We start from the raw sequence: 20,723 nt of genomic DNA, 5'->3' as shown, positions 1-20,723 counted from the left end.
ATTTGTAATTTTAATACATGTCTGTTCATGTGTACATGTATGCATGTGTCAGTGTATATATATAGGTATAGGTGCACAGGCACATATATACACGTAGGTATGGATGTATAGATCTGCCTTTATATTGGAGTATATACACATATATGTGGGTGTATATGTGTATATAGACATGAATATATGTATTTGTAATTTATATACACATATACATGTGTATTTTTACTTTTTATACATTTATACGTAAGTGTAGGTTAAATTGGTAGAGCTGAAGGTGTGTGGTTATAGCTACACATATACAGTGTGCACGTGTGTATACAGATACACATCTATTGGTAGTTTTATACATGTATGTATGTTTATATATGCATACAAACATCTGTGTAGTTCTATCGATGAAGGTATGTAGGTATGGGCAGAGATAAATCGACACATCTAAAGGGGGTGGGGGTGTGTGTGTGTGTACACGGAGGGATGCGTGAGGTCTCTGACGCGTTGTCTGTGCGAGACTGCGTGTGTGCGTGTGTCTGTACGCTCTGCGCCCCGCGTCCACACACATCCAGGCACGCACAGACGCACTCTGGCAGCTGTGTCTCCACACGCAGTGGACAAACACGCGCACACATACACACACGTCTATGCGCAGAGCTACGGGTTTGTAGCTAAATTTCTCATTTTTATACTTGGGTGTGCATGTGCATAGGGACACGTGTGTGTGTATGCGTGTGGGTACAGATGTGTATGGGTGTTGGCAGACAGGTGTGTTCCCGCAGGGAGCTGTCTATAGCGAGATCGAAACCACCAGCAGCGGGACCTCCGCGTGCGTCCAGGCGTGTGTTCACGCGTAGGCGTCCCTGCGAGTATAGAGATGGCTGCGTGTCGAGACAGACACACCTGCAGCTGGGTCTGTACGGACACACACCCGTACATCCACGCACGGACGTACATGGCTGTTTGCGGTGTGCGCAGGTGGCTGCGTACACACACGTACGGACGGAGCCACGGCAGCGTGTTCCCGTGGGCGAGAACGCGTCTGTCTGTCTGCATCTATGGGCAGGTATGTACAGCTGTACAGAATCCCAGCATGGGGGGGGTTGGCAGGGCCCTCTGTGGGTCACCCAGCCCAACCCCCTGCCCAAGCAGGGTCACCCAGAGCAGGCTGCACAGCACCGCGGCCAGGCGGGGCTGGAATATCTCCAGAGAAGGAGACTCCACAGCCTCCCTGGGCAGCCTGGGCCAGGGCTCCGTCACCCTCAGAGGGAAGAAGTTCTTCCTCGGGTTCAGCTGGAGCTTCCTCTGCTCCAGTTTGTGCCCGTTGCCCCTTGTCCTGTCGCTGGGCACCTGGACAGAGCTGTGTGTCTGCACAGACAGACACAGGGCTGCATCTGTCTGTATACACGTTACAGACGCGTGCACACCTACCTACACGCGTGTATCTACAGAGAGAGGGGTTGGTGCCTGCGTCAGGGTGGGTGGGACGGCAGGGACAGACAGCTCTGCGTGGCCCCGCGCAGCGGCGGCGGGGGCAGACGCACCGCAGCTGGTGGGTGCGCGTGCAGCGACGCGTCCGTGTGGGACCACCGCTGCAGGGACGTGGGCACGGACCCTCGCGCCTGCGCAGCGGCTCCCAGCTGTGCGCTCAGCCGCACGGGCGGGCGCGTGGCTCCGGGTACACGCGCCCACGCACACCCCCGGACCCTCCCGCAGCCCCCGTGGTGCCGAGCTGAGGGCCGGGCGCAGCCTGGGGAACAGCTTCGTGTTGTCGGCCGCGTGGCGTACAGCACCCGCTCGCACGCCCACCGCCTCCGACGCCGGGCGGCACCGACGCATGCAACGGGTCCCCACGCCGCGCCGGCGGCACCCGCGGCGGCTTCGGGCAGGGCGGCCGGGCAGCTCGGTGCTTGCCCTCGCGCGCTCGCCGCCGGCAGCTGCCCCTTCGCTCCCGAGCCCCGCCAGGCAGGCGCGGCACGACGGGCGGGAGCGCCGGCTCCGGCGCAGACCACGCTCTCCACTTGGCTCCAACGAAGCGTAAGCAAGCGAACGGGCGGCGGGGGCCGCGCGGCGCGCCTGGGCGCGCGCTTAGGATCTGTAGTCCTTCTTGCTGTAGGGTTTGTTGCCCAGGATGCTATCGATCTCGTGGACGATGGAAGACGACAGCTTGGGAAGGACCTGCGGGGGACAGGGCACGCCGTTGGGAGTCGCGGTCGTGCCGCAGCCGCGCCGCGCTCACCGCCTCCACCCCGCCACCTCGACGCGACAAGCCCCAGTTTGCCGGCAGAGTTGACCCAGTTACGGAAAGCCGAGGCTGGGCTCATCCCCTGCCTCCTCCGCCGCTCGGCTTCGCATCAGGCAAAAACCCATCATCTTTGCTTCGAGCCAGGTTCGCGACCTCCTTTTCCTGCACGGCGCAGCGCGCGTTGCAGGGCTGGGCGCTGCGGGAGCGCGCGGGAGCACTGCGGCGGCAGTGAACCCCGCGTGGGCACGCACGGCCCCGTTGCAGCCCCGTGAGCGGGGTCCGCTCGCGTCCCTGCGGCGCAGCCCCCCCGGCTGCCGGCGCGGCGCGCTGACCTGTATTGCTCCGATGTTCTCCATCAGCTGGTCGGCGTTGGAGGCACCCAGCAGGACGGAGCTGACGCCCTCGTTGCGCAGGCACCAGGCTGGGGCAGGAGGAAGGGCAGAGCCTGAGCGTGGCCCGGCCGCCCCCCGCGTCCCCCCCGGCCCCCCGGCCCCTTACCGATGGCGAGCTGGGGCAGGGTGCAGCCCAGGCGCTCGGCAATGGCCTGCAGCTCCTTCAGCTTCGCCTGCTGCCGCCGGCCCTCCTCGCTCAGGATCTTGTCCTTCAGCCACTGGTATCCCTGCGGGGCGGGGGGCTGTCACGCTGCGGGGTACCGCGACCGCGGGCAGGCAGGGCGTCCCCACACTCCCCGGGTCGTGGCTTTTGGACCTCCTGCTCCCACAGGGACCTTGTGACGCCCCTGGCCCCGCTCCCCCGGCTCTGCCCTCCCGTTGCGACCCCCCCCCCCCCAGCCAGGCTCACCTTCAGCGAGGCGCGGGAGTAGGGGGGGATCCCCCCGTCGTACTTCCCCGAGACGATGCCGCAGGCCAGCGGGGACCAGGTCATGGCTCCTACGCCTGGGGGCAAAGCAGAGCGGGGGGTGATGCTGCCGTCACGGGGACCCGCGCCGTGCGAGGGGGGGCCGGACCCCCGCCGCTGTACCTATCTTGTGGAAGAGCTCGGGGAGCTGCACCTCCACCTTCTCCCGCTGGAACATGTGGTACTCGGCCTGCTCGCAGATCGGCGGGATCAGGTTGAACTGCCGGGCCACCGAGTACGCCTCCTGCCAAGAGCCCGGAGCCTCAGCGCCCGCTGCCCCGAGCCCCCCGGCCCAGCCCCGAGCAGCCGTGCAGGCTCCAGGGCCCCGGCAGGCGCTCGGCTCCCGCCGGCGCTGTCTGATCCCATCAGCGTCACTGGCAGCACCAGGGCTGCTCCGCCGCGGCCGCCCCCGGGCCCCTACCATGATCTCCATGGAGCTCCAGCGCGAGGTCCCCCAGTACATGGCCATCCCCTGGTTGATGACGTGGGTCATGGCTCGCACCGTCTCTGCCGGGAGGGAAGGGGAGAGTGGCAGGCGGGCGTTAGCGGGGTGCTGCACTGGCAGGAGGGGGCTCGCGCCGCGCCGACGGCTGCCGAGCATCCCCCTCCCCAGCGCCGAGGGCCAGGCAGGAGCGCGGCTGCGTCCGGAGGCTGCTTTCAGAGAAGCGGGACGGGGACCGAGGGAGCAGCCGCTTGGGACATGCCGGGGACCACGGCCGACCCTGACATGCCACCAGCGATGCCAGGGCTCTCCCGGCACAGAGAGCAGCCCGAGGCTCCTGGCCCCGGCCCCACGGGGCTCCCGCGCCGGCACCGCGGCAGGGCGAGGGACCTGAAGCATCGTCCCCATGCCCAGACCCAGGAGGCGGGCGTGGGGGTCTCGGGGGAGCCGGCGCGGGGTCTCGGGGGAGCCGGCCCCGAGCCATGCGAGCTGGGCCAAGCCAAGGCGCGCTCTGCAGCCAAAGGCGGGCAGTGGGGACAGCAAGGGGCGCGAGGCTCGGCGCCGGAGCATGCGCTTTGCCCCGGCGCGGAGGGACCCTGCCGCGGTCCCCGGCGCGGCGCGGCGGTGGGATGGCGGGGCCGGGGAGCCGCCAGCGCTTCGCTTTTTCCCCCTTGACTTGATCTGAAGGGGCAGGGTGTGTTTGTGTTGTGCTGCCGCTGCCTGTGCACTTCATGGCGGGGTTTGCTGGGGCAGGGATGGAAATCACGGAGGAGGGGGGGCTCTGCCCCAGGAAATGCCGCTGGGACACAGGCGGCCGGCGGGCAGAGTGCGGGCAGGGAGTACCTTCTACGATGAAAGTCCTGGACTTGGAGGAACTAAATGGGTCCCCTGGTGATAAAAGAGAGATTTAGAGAGCGCAAAGTCGGCTGCTGCCGGCGGAGCGGAGCGAGCAGCTCACTGGGACGGGGCAGAGACCCCCCGCCATGGCACCAACCCGCGCCCACCACGACCCGAGGGTGGTCCCGGTGCCGGGCTGGGGGTGGCAGGGGCTTAACCGTGGCAGGGGCTTAACCGTGGCAGCAGAGGAGCGGTTTCTGCTCAGGAAGGGAAAACACCCTTGAAATAAAAACCTGGCGCAAACCAACTGCGATGGCGACTGAAGGCGGCAGGGAGGAGCGCGGCCCCGCGGCGCGGCACCCACCTTCCATCGGCGTGTTGGGGTCCGGCCGGTTGGCAAACACCACGTCCACGTACTCCAGCTGCAGCCGCTCCAGCGACGCCTTCAGCCCTGCCGCACCGGCGGGACCGTCAGGCTCTGTGCTGCCGGCCGCTTGGCAGCCGCGGCGGCCGCAGCCTGGCACCGGGGCCGCAGCGCCCGGCAAGCCTCCCTACCTTCTATGATGTGCTTTCGGGACAGGCCCCTCTCCGTCTCGGCCCTGAGAAAGGATCGGTGGTGAGAGCCCGGCGCGCTCCGGCCGCTCTGCCGCGGGGCGGGCACGCTACCTACTTTCCTCCCCAGAAGATCTTGGTGGTGATGACCAGGCTGGAGCGTCTGCAGGGAGACGGAGGGAGTCACCGCCGGCGGCACCCGCGAACCCCGCGCTCCCTGCCCACGCCCGGGGCTGCTCTGCCGGCTTTCCCCGGCGCATCGCACCACGGCGACCGGCTCTGCCGCACCGGAGTGGGCTCCGGCTTACCTCCACCCCTTCTTCTTGATGATGTTCCCCAGCACCACCTCGGCCCTACAAGAGAAGGGGACACCAGCTGCCGGCTACGGAGATGAAATGCTTCGGCGGGAGAAGCTGTGTGGCACGGGCAGCGCGGGGCCGCACGAGCCATCGCCCCCCAAGCAAGCGCTCGCAGCCCCATCCTGGCAGCCCCCAAACCCGGGAGACCCCCAGCGCTGCCGCAGCTCGGGGGTGCCAGAGGCCGGGGCGAAGGGCGAGACCCCGCATGCCGCCGCCGAAGCAGGGTACGTACTTGCCGGCGGCGTAGACTTCTGCTGTGTCGAAGAGATTAATGCCGTTGTCGTAGGCTAAAGTCATCAGCTGCTCCGCCATCTGCGAGGGGAGAGCGGGGGGGTCGGCGAGGGGGGCGGCTGAGAGCTGACAGGCGCTGGTGCACGCCTCGTGCACCGAGACAGCACCCGTGGCTCTGCCGGCCCCGTGCCCTCCCCGCTTCGCTCGGGAAAGGCCGGGGAGGGTCTGCGCGCCAGCCTTACCTCGTCCGTGATTTGCCCTCCAAAAGTCACCCATGTCCCTGCGGACGAGAGAGGGTGCGCGCGGGGTAAGTCAGCGTGGTGGGCACCGAATGCCCCCCCCCCCCAGCCCCCGGCGCCCAGCCCAGCTCCCCCGCGCAGCCCCGGCACGTGGCGGCCGCGGTTGGCCCTGCCGCGTGCGGCACGGCGCTGCCGGCGCAGCCCGGTCGCTTCCTATCGCGTCGGCCGAGGAGAAGAGAAAACGATTTGACAACTTGCGGGCCGTGTCTCGAACCCGCCGCGCGCCGGAGGCAAACCCCTTCCTCCCCTCCGCCAAGCGTCGCCGGGGACGCGGGCGCAGCCGGGGACGCGGGCGCAGCCGCGGGAAGGGCCGCAGCGAGCCCCGGCACTTACCCAGCCCCAGGCAGGACACGCGCAGCCCGGACTTCCCGAGGTTCCTGGAAGACAGAGACCGCTCAGCGAAGCTGCCAGAAAGCCCCCGGACGCCGTCCCCTGCGGCCGCGTGCCGCCCGCCTGGGCTGGGACGTGTGGTGGCAGTCCCTGCGCCTGTCCCCGTGCCCGTGCCTGCCTGGGAGGGTCCCGCAGCGTGTCCCCCCGTGACCGGTGACAAAGTGTCCCGGCCAGGCGTGCCCAGCGCCGGCGCAGCGATGCCGCTCCCCGCGCGCGGACCCGCTGCCGTGCCGGGAGGGGCATCGAGAGCGGCACAGGGCAGTGGCCCGGTTCAAGCGGCTCCCGCGGTGCGGCCAGGGTGCCCGGCTTCCCCGGCAGCACCACCGGCACGGGGCGACGGGGCAGGGGCACGCCGGCGGCCAGGCCCGGAGCACCCCACGCGTAGCACGAGCTGTGCCCGTCCTCTGCAGCGCGGCACGGGGAGAGGGTGCTCGGGAGCGTCCCGAGAGCCTCCCTGGCACCAGGCGCCGCAGAACAGCTTTCGGGAAGGGGGCCGGGCTGGCAGCCGCCTTCGCCGCGCTGACGGAGAGCCAGTTTCTCGTTAAAAATGACAAAGGCTCGACAAACGAGCGTTAAAATAAATAAAGTGTAGGTGAGCCGCGGCAGCTCGCCCGCGCGGGTGTCGCGTAGCAACCGGGAGGCACCGCGGCACGGGCACGGCGAGCCGGGCAGCGAGCGGCCGCGGTCCGACGGCGACGCGCGGGCTGACCCGAGCCGGGGCATCGTCCTTCCGCGCCGCCGCGTTCCCGCCCGGCATCTGGAGGCGCGGGCGCTCCCCCCCGGCCCCGCGTTATTTTTAGAGCGTTGCGTGGCCGGGAGAGGCTGCTCGAGGCCGAAGCCCCCGCGGCGGGGGTCGCAGCGGGGGGGAGCGGTGGGGGGCACGGGCAGCACCTCGCTGCTCCCGGCTTTGCCGCCCAAGCGCGTCTCGCCCGGTCGCACAACGCAGACGCTGGCAGATAGCGGGGGGCCAGGCCCCCCCCGCACCACGCCACGGCCTGCCCGTCCCGCCTTGTCGCACCGAGTGTCCCCCCTGTGCCACCGTCTTCCCCGCAGCCGCCGTCCGGGACCCCCGAGCCGGTCACCCACCGCCCGGGACCCCTGGACCCGGCGGATCCTACATCGCGTGGCCCCAGCGCCGCTGTTGCCAGGGTTCAGCGTCCCAGAGCCGGAGGGGGATGGCCCAGACCCCCCCTCAGCGCCCGGGTGAGGGGACCTGGCTCACCCCAGGGAGCCCCCAGCCCCGTGCCCCGGTGCATGCTCACCCCGGGGGACCCCCCAGCCCCACACCCCGGTGCATGCTCACCCCGGGGAGCCCCCAGCCCCCTGCCCAGGTGCATGCTCACCCCGGGGGACCCCCCAGCCCCACACCCCGGTGCATGCTCACCCCGGGGAGCCCCCAGCCCCACGCCCCGGTGCATGCTCACCCCGGGGAGCCCCCAGCCCCACACCCCGGTGCATGCTCACCCCGGGGAGCCCCCAGCACTGCGCTCCAGCTCCAGGGCCGCGGGGTGCGTAACCCAGTGGGTGCTGGCTGGGGGGGGCTCACCGTGCGCACGCTGCCCTTCGTTTCCAGCCCCCCCGCGGGCGGCCGAGGGCCGAATCCTGGCTCACAGCTGCCCGCACGCTTCGCCGGGCAGCGACTCTCCGGCAGCCCCGTCGCGATGCCACAGCAGCCCCCAGATTCGTGTGTGCAGACCCTCGGACCCCCTGGGGCTCGGCAGGCACTGGGGGTCCCACTGATCCCACCCCAGATTTTAGTGCCCCCCCCCCCAGCCCCCATCCCGGAGCGAACGGCGCCCGGGCAGCACTTCCAGCACCGAGCGAGCTGCGGGGCAGGACAGGAGCCGGGGATGCGGGAGGTGCAGACCCCCCCCCCGACTCCCCCAGCCCCTCCCCAGCCCCAAGCCCACCCCCCCCGGCTCGGAGCAGCCCCGTCTCCTACCGGTGCTTCATCCCCGGGTGCCGGCCGCCGGGCTCGCCGGGGGGGGGCCCGCTCTGCACCGAGAGCTGCCCCAGGCTCCGGGCCACCATGGCCACGGCGCGGAACCGGCCGCGGGAGCCGGGCCCGGGGCTGCCGGCGCTCTGCCGGGACAGCCGCTCCTCCGCGCCGCGGCCCTTCAGGCTCGGCTCCGAGCAGGCGAACGAGACCTGCATGCTGCCGGGCCCCCCCGCAGCCCCCCGCAGCCCCCCGCCCCGCCGGGAGCTCCTCCCGCCGGCGTGACGCGGGGGGGGGGGAGCTGCGGGAGCCGGGTCCCCCCCCCCCTGCTCCGGGGGCGGGCAGCGCCCGGCCGGGACCGGGGCGGGACCGGGGATGCGGGGGGGGGGGGGTCCGCCTGGCTCCCACGGCCCCTCCCCACCTCCGCTGCGGGGGGGCTGGCGGGGGAATCACGCGTGTTCGGCCGCGACCGCACGGGAAACCTCGCAACCTCCGCGGCTCCCCCCGGCGCGAAGCTCCCGAGCCCGGTAATCCCGGGGGCGGGCGGGCAGCTCCCCGGAGCGGGAGAGACCCCGGGAACTTCGGGGTGAATCCCCCCCCCCGACCAGGAGAGACCCCAGGGACTTATGGGGTGCATCTCCCCCCCGGAGCAGCAAAGACCCCGGGGACTTCGGGGTGCGTTCCCTCCCTCCAGAGCAGGAGAGACCCCGGGGATTCTGGGGTGCATCTCCCCCTCCCCAAGCAGGAGAGACCCCGGGGATTCTGAGGTGCATCTCCCCCTCCCCAAGCAGGAGAGACCCCGGGGATTCTGGGGTGCATCCCTATCCCCCCGAGCAGGAGACCTCAGGGATTCTGGGGTTCATCCCCACGGGCCCCGTCCCGCAGCGGGTGCCCCCCAGGGGAGCATCGCCCGGGGCGCCTGGGCCAGGCTCTGCTCATCAATTAATAACCGCCCCATGAATATTGGATGGGCTCCTGCCGCGGTGGAAATGCTACCCCTGTCATGGCGGCGCAGGGGAACCCGACCCGCAGCGCGGCAGGAGCCGGCAGAGCCGCTGGGCCCCGGGGCTTCGCCGCAGCGGGCGGGGGCGAGGGGCACCCCTGTATGTTCTCAGGGGCGAACAGCCGCCGTCCCCAGCCCCCCACCCCCGGCCCCAGCCGGGTTATCGGGGTGCCCGGCCCATCGCCCCACCGGTGACGCCGGGGCAGCGCGGGACGGGACGCGCTGGGGCATCCAGCCGCGTGCCCTCGGAGGAGCCGTGGCCGACGGCCCCGTTACGCAGAGGACAAAAGTCAGCTGAAACCCCGAGACGCCTCGCGCCGTGCCCGGGACCCGCACGCAAAATTCATGGCGCGCCAGCTCTGCCAGCAACGCTCGCCAGACGGACACCGCGTTTCTGCCGCCGCTTGCTCCCGCCACCGGACCTTTCAGCGCACGGAGCGCGTTCGCACGTCCGGCGTCCCACCAGCTAACTCAGGTGAGCAGCTCAGAGAGCATCACCGGGCGCGCACGAGGCCCCGGCGCGGCTCCCGCGCAGCCTCTCGGCACGCGCCACCGAGCTCGCCCCTCCTGCCGAGGGCACGCTCCTCCCGGCCCCGGCGCCGCGCAGGGGAATCGGCCAAGGCCAGGCTTTTCCCAGCGCTCGGCAGCGTCCCCTGCTCCGTCCCCGCACCTCGGCCCCGGCACGCGTGGCCCTCGCCGCGCTGGCCGCGTTGGCGGGCGCTGGCGCTGCCTCACCTGTACTTCATGCCGGTGGCACGGGCGGTGCTGTCAGCCAGCGAGAGCCCGTGCGTCCGCAGGAACTCCTCCAGCGTCTTCGCCCGCGCCGCCGCCCGCACGTCCCGCAGCCGCCGCAGCTCCAGCCCGTCGGCTGGCCGGGGGGCCGGCGGCAGCCCCCACTCCGGGGGGTGCCGGCTGGCCACGCTGCGCAGGCTCTCGCTGTACGTCATGGAGAGCATCCCGCTGCCCCAGCGCGGGCTCTGCGCGCCGGCCCTGCCGCCGCCGCCCGCTCAGCGATGCTACGGAGAGAGCTGGGATGGTGCCCCGCCTCGACACCACGCTCCGGCGCCCGGGGTCTGCGGCGGGTCTGTGGCACGGGGAGCAGGGACGCTGGCAAAGCCATACTTCAGCGGAGCAAAGCCTCGGCGAGGGAGCCGGGGAGCGAAAGGAGCGGCGAGGGCGGCCGCGCGGCGGGGACGGGACGCGGCGCTGCCTGCGGCCGGGCGGCGATGGGCAGCCGGGGCTGCAGCGGTGCCCACCACGGCCGCCCCGAGCCCCTCGCGCTGCCGCAGCCTCCCAGCTCGCTGCCACGGGTTTGCATCCCCACGGGGGACATGGCGGCCCCGGGAGCCGGCTGGGGTGGGTGAGCGGTGGCACAAGTGCCGCCGGTGAGGACCCAGCACTGTGTGCCGGCGGGCGTGAGAGGTCAGGATGGGAAAGGCGGCCCTGGGGGGCTCCCGGGGAGGGTGGGCATCTGCAGAGGGGCCGTGGGCGCTTGCCAGCGGCTGCCATGCCTGCGTCAGGCTGCCGCAACCCGTGCCAGCAGCCAACACCTTCCCCGCCGCCGAGGCAGCAAACTCGCAGCCGGTGCGGGCGGCTGAAAATAGCCTGCCGCAGGGCGGGCTCCTGGCGGGCCGGAGGGGCTCGCTGCCGCCGTGGCCGCGGTCTCACCGGCGGTGGCACCGGCATCGATTTCCCTGCCGCGCTCTGCGGCGTCCCTCGCGCTCAGCTTCTGGGTGAAGGAGCGGGGACTGGGGCCAACACCGCGCGCTGGTGCCGGAGTGGGAGCCGGGAGTGCGCCGTGCCAGAGCTGCGCTGGCACCAGGCTCCGGCCGGGCTCCCACCGGTGGTTTTTCCTTTCCCCGCAAAGCTCAGATTTACGGTAGCAGGAGCCCAAAGCAGCGTGCCCTCTCCCATCGAGGTGTGACCTCGAGAGAGACGAAGGAAACCCAGACGGCACGGAGCAGCCGCTGGCAGGGGCGACCGGAGCCCCGGGGCCTCCTGCCATGCCCAGCGCCGGAGACCCTCGGTGCTGCTCCTGCTCCGCAGCAGGGGCTCGGGGACGCAGGCAGCCGTGGAAGGGGACCCCCCTCCTGCGGCAAAGCCAGACTGAGCCCCGGCCATCCGCCTCCTCTTCCCACCGCGCCTCAAAGCCGGAGTCCAGAGCTGGCACCAGCCCCTCTCCGTGGCTGGGGGGTTTAATTAGGGCAGCGCTGGGGGGTTTAATTAGGGTAGCGCCGGTGGCTTCTGCCGGGCACAGGCACAACATCGGGGGAAAACTCTCGTCCCCAGCGGGACCCTCTCACCCCTTGCCCGACAGTGGCTGGGAGAAGCCTGAGCCGGCCGCACCGCTCGGCCGTGCTGCAGTGAGACGGCTGCAGCGAGCGGAGCCGGGCGTTCGGTCTGGGCTGCTGCTGGGACGGGGCGGAATCCACCGCCCGCCGCATCTCGACACCTCCCCGATTTTCAGCTGAGCAACGGCGCGGGGCGGCGAGACGGCGCGGAGGCAGCGGGTTCGTCCATGGCCGTTCGTTAGCAGGAACGCCGATGCTGCCGGAGGGGCGAGGAGCAACGGGGCTGCAGGCGCTGCCGGGAGAGGCTGTCGTGCGGGTAAGGAGCGGGGACGGGGACGGGACAGCGGCTTTGGGGGATACCAGGGGACCATTCGCGCGCGGCAGGGGCACAAGCGGCGACAGGCGGGTGCTGGGAAAGGCGCCTGTCCAGCCCGGCTTGGCAAGCTGGGAACCTGTTGCCAGCCAACAGCCGGCCTGAAACCAAAAAGACCCCAAGCCCCAAGCGCGAACCTCCCCGAGGCGACAGGTCCCGAGTCTCCCTGCGCAGCGCATCCTCCCTGCTGCCCGCAGTGCCGCCGGCCGTGCCCGTCCCCGCTCGCCGTCCCCGACTCACCCGCGCGCCAGGGACGCTGCTCACCACCAGCAAAGCTCTGGGCGCCCGGGCTGCCCCGCGGCAGCTATAAGAGACGCGAGGCTGCTGGGTTTTTTTGCATTAGGGGAGTGTCGGCGCTTGGCGTCCAAAGCAATTGGCGGCTGCGCTGGGCCCCCCAGAGCCCAGCTTTCTCGCCGCGCTCCATTAGCCCTATTAGGGGATTTTCTTCCTTGCGAAGGGGAGCTAAATTATTCATGGCCGCTTCGCTAAAAGCCCGGGGATGCGCTGCTGCTTCATCAACGCTGGCATCGCTGCCTCTGCCCGCAGCCGGCCCTCGCCCTGCGGCGACAGGTCCCACGGGGGCCAGGTCCCACGGGGGCCAGGTCCCACGCGGCTGGCACGCAGGGCGGTGGGGGCCGTCGGGGAGCGGAGCCGGTGCCCTGCGTGGACGCAGCCCCCCACAGTCCCCACCGCGGCAGGGTTGGCGCTGGGCTGCGGCAGGACCCAAATGGGGGGTCCTGCGGGCCGGAGCCCCGGCGCGGGGCTGGGTGGCCGACACGGGCAGCCCGCGGGCAGGGTGGCTCCCGCTGCCACCTCGGGAGCCTCTCACGCCAGATGTGCCCAGCGGTTCGGGCGCGTGGCTGCGCCTGGCCGGTTTGGCAGCCAAAGCCCGCCCGTGGCTCGGGCTCGGCAGTGCTGGTGGCACATCGCTGGGACCGGCGCGCTGGCAGTGCCGCCGAGCCACCCCGGCGCCGGGCAGCCTCCCCTCCTGCCGCCGGGCGCGGGGACGGGGCGGGGAGGCCAAGGCTCCCCTTGGGGGGCTGCCCCCCGTCCCCTGCCCCACCGCGGCTGGGCTGGACCTGCTCCAGCACCGCCGGGCTGCCGCGGCCCCGGGAGCAGCGCCGTGGCCGCTGGCACGCTGCGTGGGGAAGAGTGCCGGCTTCGCTTCGGGCGGGAAGAGGACTGGGGGAAGTGTTGCCTCCTGTACCACTTAACGACGCTTCTCGTAATGGCAGGAGCAGCGGCGCGGCTGGCCGGGTTCCTGGAGCCGCCCTCGGGAAAAGCCGGCGGGCTCTTCCCGGCGCAGCACCGGTGCGGGACGCTGCCCCCCAGCCGAGCCGAGCCCCCCACATCCCGGCAGGCATCCCCGCATCCTGCATCCCTCCCGCATTCCAGCAGAGCATCCCTGTGCCCCGCATCCCGTCCGCATCCCGCATCTGCCGAGCCCGGCGACGACGGCCCCGCCGACCCAGCCGCGCACACAGGGTCCCCGCGGCGCTGCCAAACCCACGAGCCGGCGAGGACGCGGCACGGGCCACCGGGGCTCGGGCCGCAGCCGCCTGCCGGGGGGAGTCTGGGGAGGGGGAAGGGCTGGGTTACCTGTAGAACTGGAGCTGGCGCTTGGGGCTCCCGTACCTCGCGCTTCCGACAGCAAAGGGGAGAAAGAAGAGAGATGCCACAAGCCCCGTTAGAAAGGCGGAGCGGGGCCGAGCGGCGCAGCCGGCGGCCGCAGGAAGGGTCGGTGGCGGCTGCCTGCGCCGCATCGCGGTGCAGCGGGCACCGGCGCGCTCCCCCAAAGCACCCGCTCTTCCCCCAACAGGCGTCAGCACCCAGAACCCCTGCTGCCGCTGCCTGGCTCTTCGCAGTCCTGGAGGATTTTGCACAGAGCATGCCGGGCAGGTTTCGGGGTGCTGCGGCCCTGGGTGTGACGCCCCGCTGAGCCCCCGCGGGGCCGCCCCGTGCCCTTACCTGTAAATCATCCCTGGGGAGCCCGTCTGCCGCAGCGAGAGTCGCGCCGGGGAGTCAGTGGTGGATTCGGGATACATGGAGCCAGCCTGGGCTCCCCGGAGCCGCTCGCCGCCTCACCCCTGCCGCAGGGGAAGAGAAAAAGAGGAAGAAACAGGGGTTTTTGGGGCGCACGCATGACGGCGCTTCCTGTTGCAGGAGCTCATGAGCCGGATGGGCGTGCGGCGCGGGCAGCGGCGCGGGCAGCAGCAGGCACGGCACGGCACAGTATGGCACGGCGTGGCACAGCACGGCGGCCCTGCCAGCCCCAGACCCCCACCCTGACCCACCGCCGACCCCAAACCCGTCCCACCCCTGCCCTGCGCCAACGACTCCCCAGCTCGGTCGCTCTCCCCAAACTTCTGGGGCTCCCAGGGAGGGCAGAGCGGGACTGCTTGCTGCCCGCCTCGCTGCCCGCCTCGCTGCCCACCTCGCTGCCCGCCTCGCTGCCCGCCTTGCTGCCCACCTCGCTGCCCGCCTTGCTGCCCACCTCACTGCCCGCCTCGCTGCCCACCTTGCTGCCCGCCTCGCTGCCCGCCTCGCTGCCCGCCTCGCTGCCCGCCTTGCTGCCCACCTCACTGCCCGCCTCGCTGCCCGCCTCGCTGCCCGCCTTGCTGCCCACCTCGCTGCCCGCCTCGCTGCCCACCACGCTGCCCACCTCGCTGCCCACCTTGCTGCCCGCCTCGCTGCCCACCACGCTGCCCACCTCGCTGCCCGCCTCGCTGCCCACCACGCTGCCCACCTCGCTGCCCACCTTGCTGCCCGCCTCGCTGCCCACCACGCTGCCCACCTCGCTGCCCGCCTCGCTGCCCACCACGCTGCCCACCTCGCTGCCCGCCTCGCTGCCCGCCTCGCTGCCCACCTCGCTGCCCGCCTCGCTGCCCGCAGGAGGCAAGCCGGGCATGCCACGGGCCCACCCAGCTGCAGCAGCGAGGCACCGACCCGCGCCGGAGCGGTCTTACGACACATCAGGAAATGGTGAAGAAACACGGGCCTGAGAAGTGACCCGTTTGGCCGGTGCTCATCACTCAGGCAGCCCCCAGAGGGTCCCTCTGCGAGGAACACGCCAAGGTAAGGAGAATACCTCAGCTTCTCCTGCAGCCTGCACGGGACTGCGTGAGCGGGGTGCAGGAGCTCTGTGGGAAACGGGGAGTCACCCCCAGGCACCCCCAACCCTCCCTGTCCCCATCCCCATGCTGGGGCATCCAGCACGACTCCCCTGGAGCCCCGCTCCCGCTCCTGATCCTGCAGCACTGTCGGCTCTTCCCGGTGTCACAGAAAACCGCAGCGCTTGTCTACAAAACTGGGGCTGATTTTCAGAGGTGGCTGCTCTGTCTCGGCCGGTGACGTGCCACCGTGGTGCTGCAGGCTGTGGGCTGCTGCTTCCCCCGGATGGGGACGCAGAGATCTCTGGGGTCCCTTCCCCGGCTGCCTGGGGCACAGCGGGAGCGTGGCCTTGCACAGCGTGCTCGTGTCCTGGCACGCATCCTGCCTGCGTCCTGGCACGGCGTGCTGCATCCCGCATCGCCCCTGCGTCCCAGCAGAGCATGCCTGCATCCTGCTTCCCTCCCGCATCCCAGCACAGTGTGCCTTTATCCCTCCTGCATCCCGCATCCCTCCAGCACCCTGGCTGGCATCCCTGCATCCCTCCTGTGTCCCACATCCCGGCATCCTGCGTCCCTCCTGTGTCCCGCATCCCGGAGGCATCCCTGCATCCTGCATCCCTCCTGTGTCCCGCATCCCGGCAGGCATCCCTGCATCCTGCGTCCCTCCTGTGTCCCACATCCCGGCAGACATCCCTGCATCCTGCATCCCTCCTGTGTCCCACATCCCGGAGGCATCCCTGCATCCTGCATCCCTCCTGTGTCCCACATCCCAGAGGCATCCCTGCATCCTGCATCCCTCCTGTGTCCCGCATCCCGGCAGGCATCCCTGCATCCTGCGTCCCTCCTGTGTCCCGCATCCCGGAGGCATCCCTGCATCCTGCATCCCTCCTGTGTCCCACATCCCGGCAGGCATCCCTGCATCCTGCGTCCCTCCTGTGTCCCACATCCCGGCAGACATCCCTGCATCCCGCATCCCTCCTGTGTCCCGCATCCCGGCAGGCATCCCTGCATCCCGCATCCCTCCTGTGTCCCGCATCCCGGAGGCATCCCTGCATCCTGCGTCCCTCCCGAATTCCAGCAGCGAACGCCTGCATCCCGCATCCCTTCCGCATCCCGGCAGGCATGCCTGCAGCCCGGCGCAGCCCCTGCAGCCTACGCGGCCCAATGGCAGCGGCTGCGGCAGCCGAGCCCGTCCCCGCAGAGCCGCCCGCCCGCCGCAGCCCCCGGCCCCACCGCGGCCCCCAGCCCCCGGCCGAGCCCCATCTCCCCGCTCCCCCGAGCACTGCAGCCGCGCCGGGGCTCGAGATGGGGCTCGGCAAAGCTGGGTTTATTTCTGGGAGGGCAGGAGGGAGCTGCGTGCCCCGAGCAGGACCCTGCCGAGCCCCCAAAGCCACCGCGACCCCCAGCTTCTCCGGGGGGGCTGCTGGGGTCACCCCCGCAGCTCTCGCCTGGCAGCGGGCACCAACGCAGGGGTCAACAGCGGCCGCTGGCGCGGGCACCGGCGGGCACGCTCCCCGAGCCGCTTCATGCCCATCCAGCATCACTTAATTAGAGGCAGTAACGAAGCTGAAGCGAGCTGGGGGGCTGCCTGCGGGCGGGACGGCCGGACCCCCGCCCCAGCCGCGGTGGGGGCAGCCGTGCCGCTTCCCGGCTTGCGCTGCCCCAAACCCGGACCCAGACTTCTTGCCGGGCTTCGGGCCGGCTCTGTTACGCGTCCTGGGCATCTGCGGGGCGACGAGCTCAGCTCTCAGTTTTCATTTTTCAATTTTTGATTTTTTTTTCCTGCAGTTTTCAGCAGGACCCGACACCCCTCGTCCGTCACCTCGTGGTGATACCGGGGGGACCGGTGGCTGGCAAGTCTCCGGTGGCGCTGGAGGGACTTTGCCTGGACCAGCGGCACACGGGGCAGGGCTCGGCGCCCCGAGGAGCCGCAGCATCCCGGGCCCTGCGACCAGCCCACCCCTCAGGCCCTGCAGCCAAAGGCGCTGCCGAAAGCCCGGTCCCCTCCGCGCCGGCAGCTTGGTGCTTCCCCGAGACCACTCCTGCACCTTCATCTTCCTCAGCAGAACTCAGCCACGAGTCCGCAGCTGCAGGAGTTTCTGCAGGGCGACGCTCGGAAAGGGAAGAAAAGCGTTTTCCTCCGCGGGACGCGCCTGGGACCTGGGTGTGAGGATGCCCCAAAACCTTGTGCTCCCGCCGGGCCCCACTCCCATCCCCAGCCAGCGCGACGGGGCACGGGATGGCGGGCGCTGAGGCGCCGGGAGCTTCACGGCCGGGAAGCCCCCGGGAGCCAGAGCTCTGCTGCGCCGGCCCGGGGGACGCTCTGCGGACCGCAGCCTCCCCGACACGCTGCCGTCAGAGCAAGAGGAGGTGAAGCTGCACGCAGAATTAATCTGAACGTAGGGACGAAGCCTCTGCACCCACTGACGAGCCCGAGCCCCCGCGGCTGAGGCACTGGGGCGGGGGGAGCCGCGGGACCCCTGCCCCGGGCACCGCAGCGTCCTTCCCAGCTGCCCAGGCGAGGGATGCAGGGCGACGGCGCTGAGCATCTCCCCACTCCAGGTACGTCTTCCTGTATTTCCACCCCTTTTTCACCCAGTTTTCAAGCAGAACCCCCAGCAAATGCCTGCTCCCCCCCCACCCCCCCCCCTGCTGCGGGAAAGGTGACTTCAGCACGAGTACTCACGCTGCTCTGCTCTGGCTTGCAGCCGGCTTTCTGCCCAGCACCTCCGGTCATGCCCCGCGCACCCCCCGCCCGCTCGCGGCCCCCAGCCCGCAGCCCGGCGCCGCAGGGATCCGCAGAGCCGCAGCCCTGCCCCTTCCCTCTGCCCGGGGAAGGCTCTGCGGCAGAGCAGCCGCCGCGCCGCGGGCTCCCGGTCATGGAGGCCACCAGCAAGGCAGGCGCTGGGGGCTCCGCTGCGGCACGTGAGGTCACCCGTGACCACGCCGCTCGGCTGCCGGAGTCAGTGACACAGCCCAAACCCACCCGCGGCGCGTCGGACGGGGCTATTCCCGCTCTGCCTCCGCGGACGCCGGCGCAAAAGCACGGGGGTCCATCACGCTGCCGGGCACCCCGACGCGCGCGCCCCTTCCCAGCGAGCCGGGGGTGCCGGCCACGCACGGCCCAGCCGCTGCCGCGGCACCGCAGACCCAGCGCCGCACCCACCTGGCTCCGGTGCTCCGACGGAGACGCGTGGTCAGGCAGCAAACAAACAGAAATAAAATGGAAATAAAAAAAGCCCAGCTGCAGGCTCTGCAGGGTTCGGGAAGCGGCACCGGTGCTGGTGCGGAGCAGCCGCGACGGCCGGGGGCAAAGGCAGCGGTGCCGGTTCCTACCCCATTCCCACTCCGTCGCTGGGACCAGAGCCCCCGGGACGCGGTGGCACCCGCCGGTGCCGCAGAGCCGTCCCTGCCGTTCTCACGTCCTGACTCGGCAAGTTTGGCTCGGCGGTGGCGTGCGGCTGTGGCGCGCAGCCCGGCTCCCGATCCCGCCGGCGCCTTAACCGTGTCGGTGCCGCAGCCTGGCACCGGCACCGGCAGCGCGTGGGCGAGCGAGCGGCTGCCGCCCGGCACCCCCCCCCCCGCGCAGCCCCCCGGGACGCTCCCACCGGCGGGTGCCTTTAAAGCACGCTGGGTGTTTTTCTTAAGAAATGACAGCCGGGCGGCCGCGGGCGCTGCGGCGGGGCTGTGTCCGGCACCGGGGCCGGCCCAGGTGCCGCGTCCCGCCGGGCACCCACCGCCCCTTCTCCGCGGATTTTGCTTTTTGGCCATTTTGGGTAAAAAACCCACCCTGGGGCACGCGGTTCGGGGACACCCCGGTAGCCGGAGCGTGCTGGTCTCCGGCGGCAGCACGGCACTGTGACCCTGCAGCCATAACGGCACCGGCGGCTGGATTTAACGTGAAAACCAGAGGCCGAGCCAGCGACCAGGGGTGAGGGCTGCCAGCTTGGGCAGCAGCGCTCTTCGCTTTACACCCCAGGAGGACCCCAGGAGGAAGGCCGAGCGCTCCCCAGCGCGGTGGCGGCTCCGCGGCCCTGGCAGACGGTGGGAGCCGCGCGTCCGACCCACGGACCCGCACACGCCACGAGCGGGGAGGCGACGGCTGGCCCCGCCACCTCCTCGTGAAAATGAAAATAATAATAAAAAATAACAAAAAAAGCGCAGCTCTTGCGTATCTTCCACGGGCAGCTGCCGGCAGAGGCCTTCCTTGCTAACCAGCTGGAAAACCGCTGCACGCGTGCGATGCGTATCCGCAGGCGATGGACGCTGGATGCACGCTGCCCAGCCCGCCGGCTCCGGCACAGCACCCACGGCACAGCACCGCGGCTCCCGGTGACGCTTTGGGAAGAAACCCATGGTTTTCGGCCGGCTGGCTCGACGCCCCACCTGCGCGAAGCCGGCAGCGACCCGGCCTGGCTCCCTGGCCCCGCGATGGGAGGCTCTCAGCGGGACGGGAGCCCGCGGCGCCGGTGCGAACAGCCCCAGGACGCCGCGTCAGCCGCCCCAGCCCCGCGTCCCGGCCGCTGGCTGAGCGGGCACGGCACCGACGGGGCTCGCCCGTTGCACGGGAAACAGCCTCAAAAACTCGAGGCTGGAGGGCGGCTCGCGGGCCGAGGGAAGGCCAAGGGGAGCGCTGGCAGCGGCTGGGTCGCGGGAGGACGGGGGGGGGGGGTCCTCCCTCCCAACGACCCCGCGTGCCAGCCCGGTGAACGACTCACGGAGCGATGAAGGCTGGGAAACCCCCCCAAGTCCAACCGCCAACCCAACGCCACCGTGCCTGCTCAGCCATGTCCCCAGGTGCCACTCCTGCCAGGTCTCTGCCCCCCCCCCCCAGGACGGGGATCCCGCACCGCCCCGCGCAGCCCGTCCCAGCCCGCACCGCTCCCGCAGTGAAGACATTTCTCCTGCCACCCGATCTGCCCCTCGCCGGGCGCAGCCCGAGGCCGTTTCTCCAGAAGCCGCCGTCTTCGCTCGGAACGCGACGGGTTCGTCCCCGCTGTGGCCCGGCGGCCCCGGCCGCGGGACCGGGACGATGCTGCGGGACGAACCCGGCACCCCGGCAGCACGCGGCGATCCCGGCTCTGCGCCCCCCGCCGCCACGTCGGGGCCGCCGGACCCCCGACCCCGGCCGCCCACCCGGGTGGGGAAGCCCTTTCCGCCCGGCTCAGCGCGGGGCTCCGCGGGGGGCAGAGGAGACGGGGACGTGCGGGCGGGGACCACCGGCCACGCCAGCCCCGGCCGGGGCCACGGGAGGGAGATCGGGGAGCCCCCCGCGCCCCCCGCCCGGCAGCGCTGGGGGAGATGCCCGGGACATGGGGCGGGACGGCCTCACCGCACCTCGGCCCGCGGCCCCACCGCCCTCCCCCCCGCTCCCGCCGCGGCCCCGATCGCCCCCCCCGCGCCCCCGGCCCCCCGCACCTGCCCGCCGTCCGCCGCTCCCCACCGCTCCGCCGCGGCGCCCTCGTGGGGGGCAGGCCCGGCCCCGCCCCTCCCGCCGCCGATTGGCCGCGCCGCCCGCCTCTCCCGCCGCATGCAAATGACGAGAGCTCGGCGGCCGCTCCCATTGGCTGTAGCGCTGCTAGGGCCCAGAGGCGAGGCACCGCCCCCCGCGGTGCGTCACCATTGCCCTAGTAACCCGATGCCGAGCCGGGCGCGACCACCCGCGCGGGGGGGGAGGGCCTCCGCCGCCGCCACCACTTCCTCCGCCGCCGGGCCCCGCACCAGTCCGCCACCGCCCCGCCGCCACCCTTCTCCGCTACACACCGGCGGGGGGGCGTGGGAGCGTGGGCGACGAGGTGGTGAGCGGCGGCGG

General features: G+C 71.2%; 1 protein-coding gene across 5 annotated transcripts; it reads right to left on the bottom strand.

Moving 5' to 3' along the window:
* Positions 1 to 1,733: 1,733 nt before the first annotated feature.
* Positions 1,734 to 20,396, bottom strand: KCNAB2 (potassium voltage-gated channel subfamily A regulatory beta subunit 2). Of its 5 annotated transcripts, none has more exons than XM_075437300.1 (16): positions 20,330 to 20,396; positions 13,770 to 13,888; positions 13,401 to 13,442; positions 6,142 to 6,185; positions 5,752 to 5,789; positions 5,511 to 5,590; positions 5,228 to 5,272; positions 5,038 to 5,082; positions 4,923 to 4,966; positions 4,732 to 4,818; positions 3,510 to 3,595; positions 3,212 to 3,332; positions 3,032 to 3,126; positions 2,729 to 2,849; positions 2,563 to 2,651; positions 1,734 to 2,163 (listed from the first exon to the last, which is right to left on the bottom strand). In XM_075437300.1, exons 2-16 carry the CDS (start codon positions 13,844 to 13,846, stop codon positions 2,074 to 2,076), a joined length of 1,104 nt encoding a protein of 367 aa, XP_075293415.1. In that variant the 5' UTR covers positions 13,847 to 13,888; positions 20,330 to 20,396; the 3' UTR covers positions 1,734 to 2,073. The 5 variants fall into 5 exon arrangements, with proteins under 5 accessions (XP_075293415.1, XP_075293414.1, XP_075293416.1 ...); XM_075437299.1 differs by lacking the exon at positions 20,330 to 20,396 and adding an exon at positions 18,078 to 18,407; XM_075437301.1 differs by lacking the exon at positions 20,330 to 20,396 and adding an exon at positions 17,598 to 17,668.
* Positions 20,397 to 20,723: the final 327 nt, after the last annotated feature.

The sequence above is a fragment of the Opisthocomus hoazin genome, chromosome 16, assembly GCF_030867145.1.
Source record: "Opisthocomus hoazin isolate bOpiHoa1 chromosome 16, bOpiHoa1.hap1, whole genome shotgun sequence".
Lineage (NCBI taxonomy): Eukaryota > Metazoa > Chordata > Aves > Opisthocomiformes > Opisthocomidae > Opisthocomus > Opisthocomus hoazin.
This window is presented reverse-complemented; position numbering and strand designations above follow the sequence as displayed.

Excerpts from the sequence above, each read along its gene's own strand:
- KCNAB2 (XM_075437298.1), bottom strand. The coding sequence starts at position 8,352 with ATGCAGGTCTCGTTCGCCTGCTCGGAGCCGAGCCTGAAGGGCCGCGGC. Across the intron at positions 5,273-5,510 it reads GAAGTCTACGCCGCCGGCAA|GGCCGAGGTGGTGCTGGGGA; the intron begins GTACGTACCCTG and ends CTTCTCTTGTAG. Across the intron at positions 4,819-4,922 it reads CCGAAAGCACATCATAGAAG|GGCTGAAGGCGTCGCTGGAG; the intron begins GTAGGGAGGCTT and ends CCGGTGCGGCAG.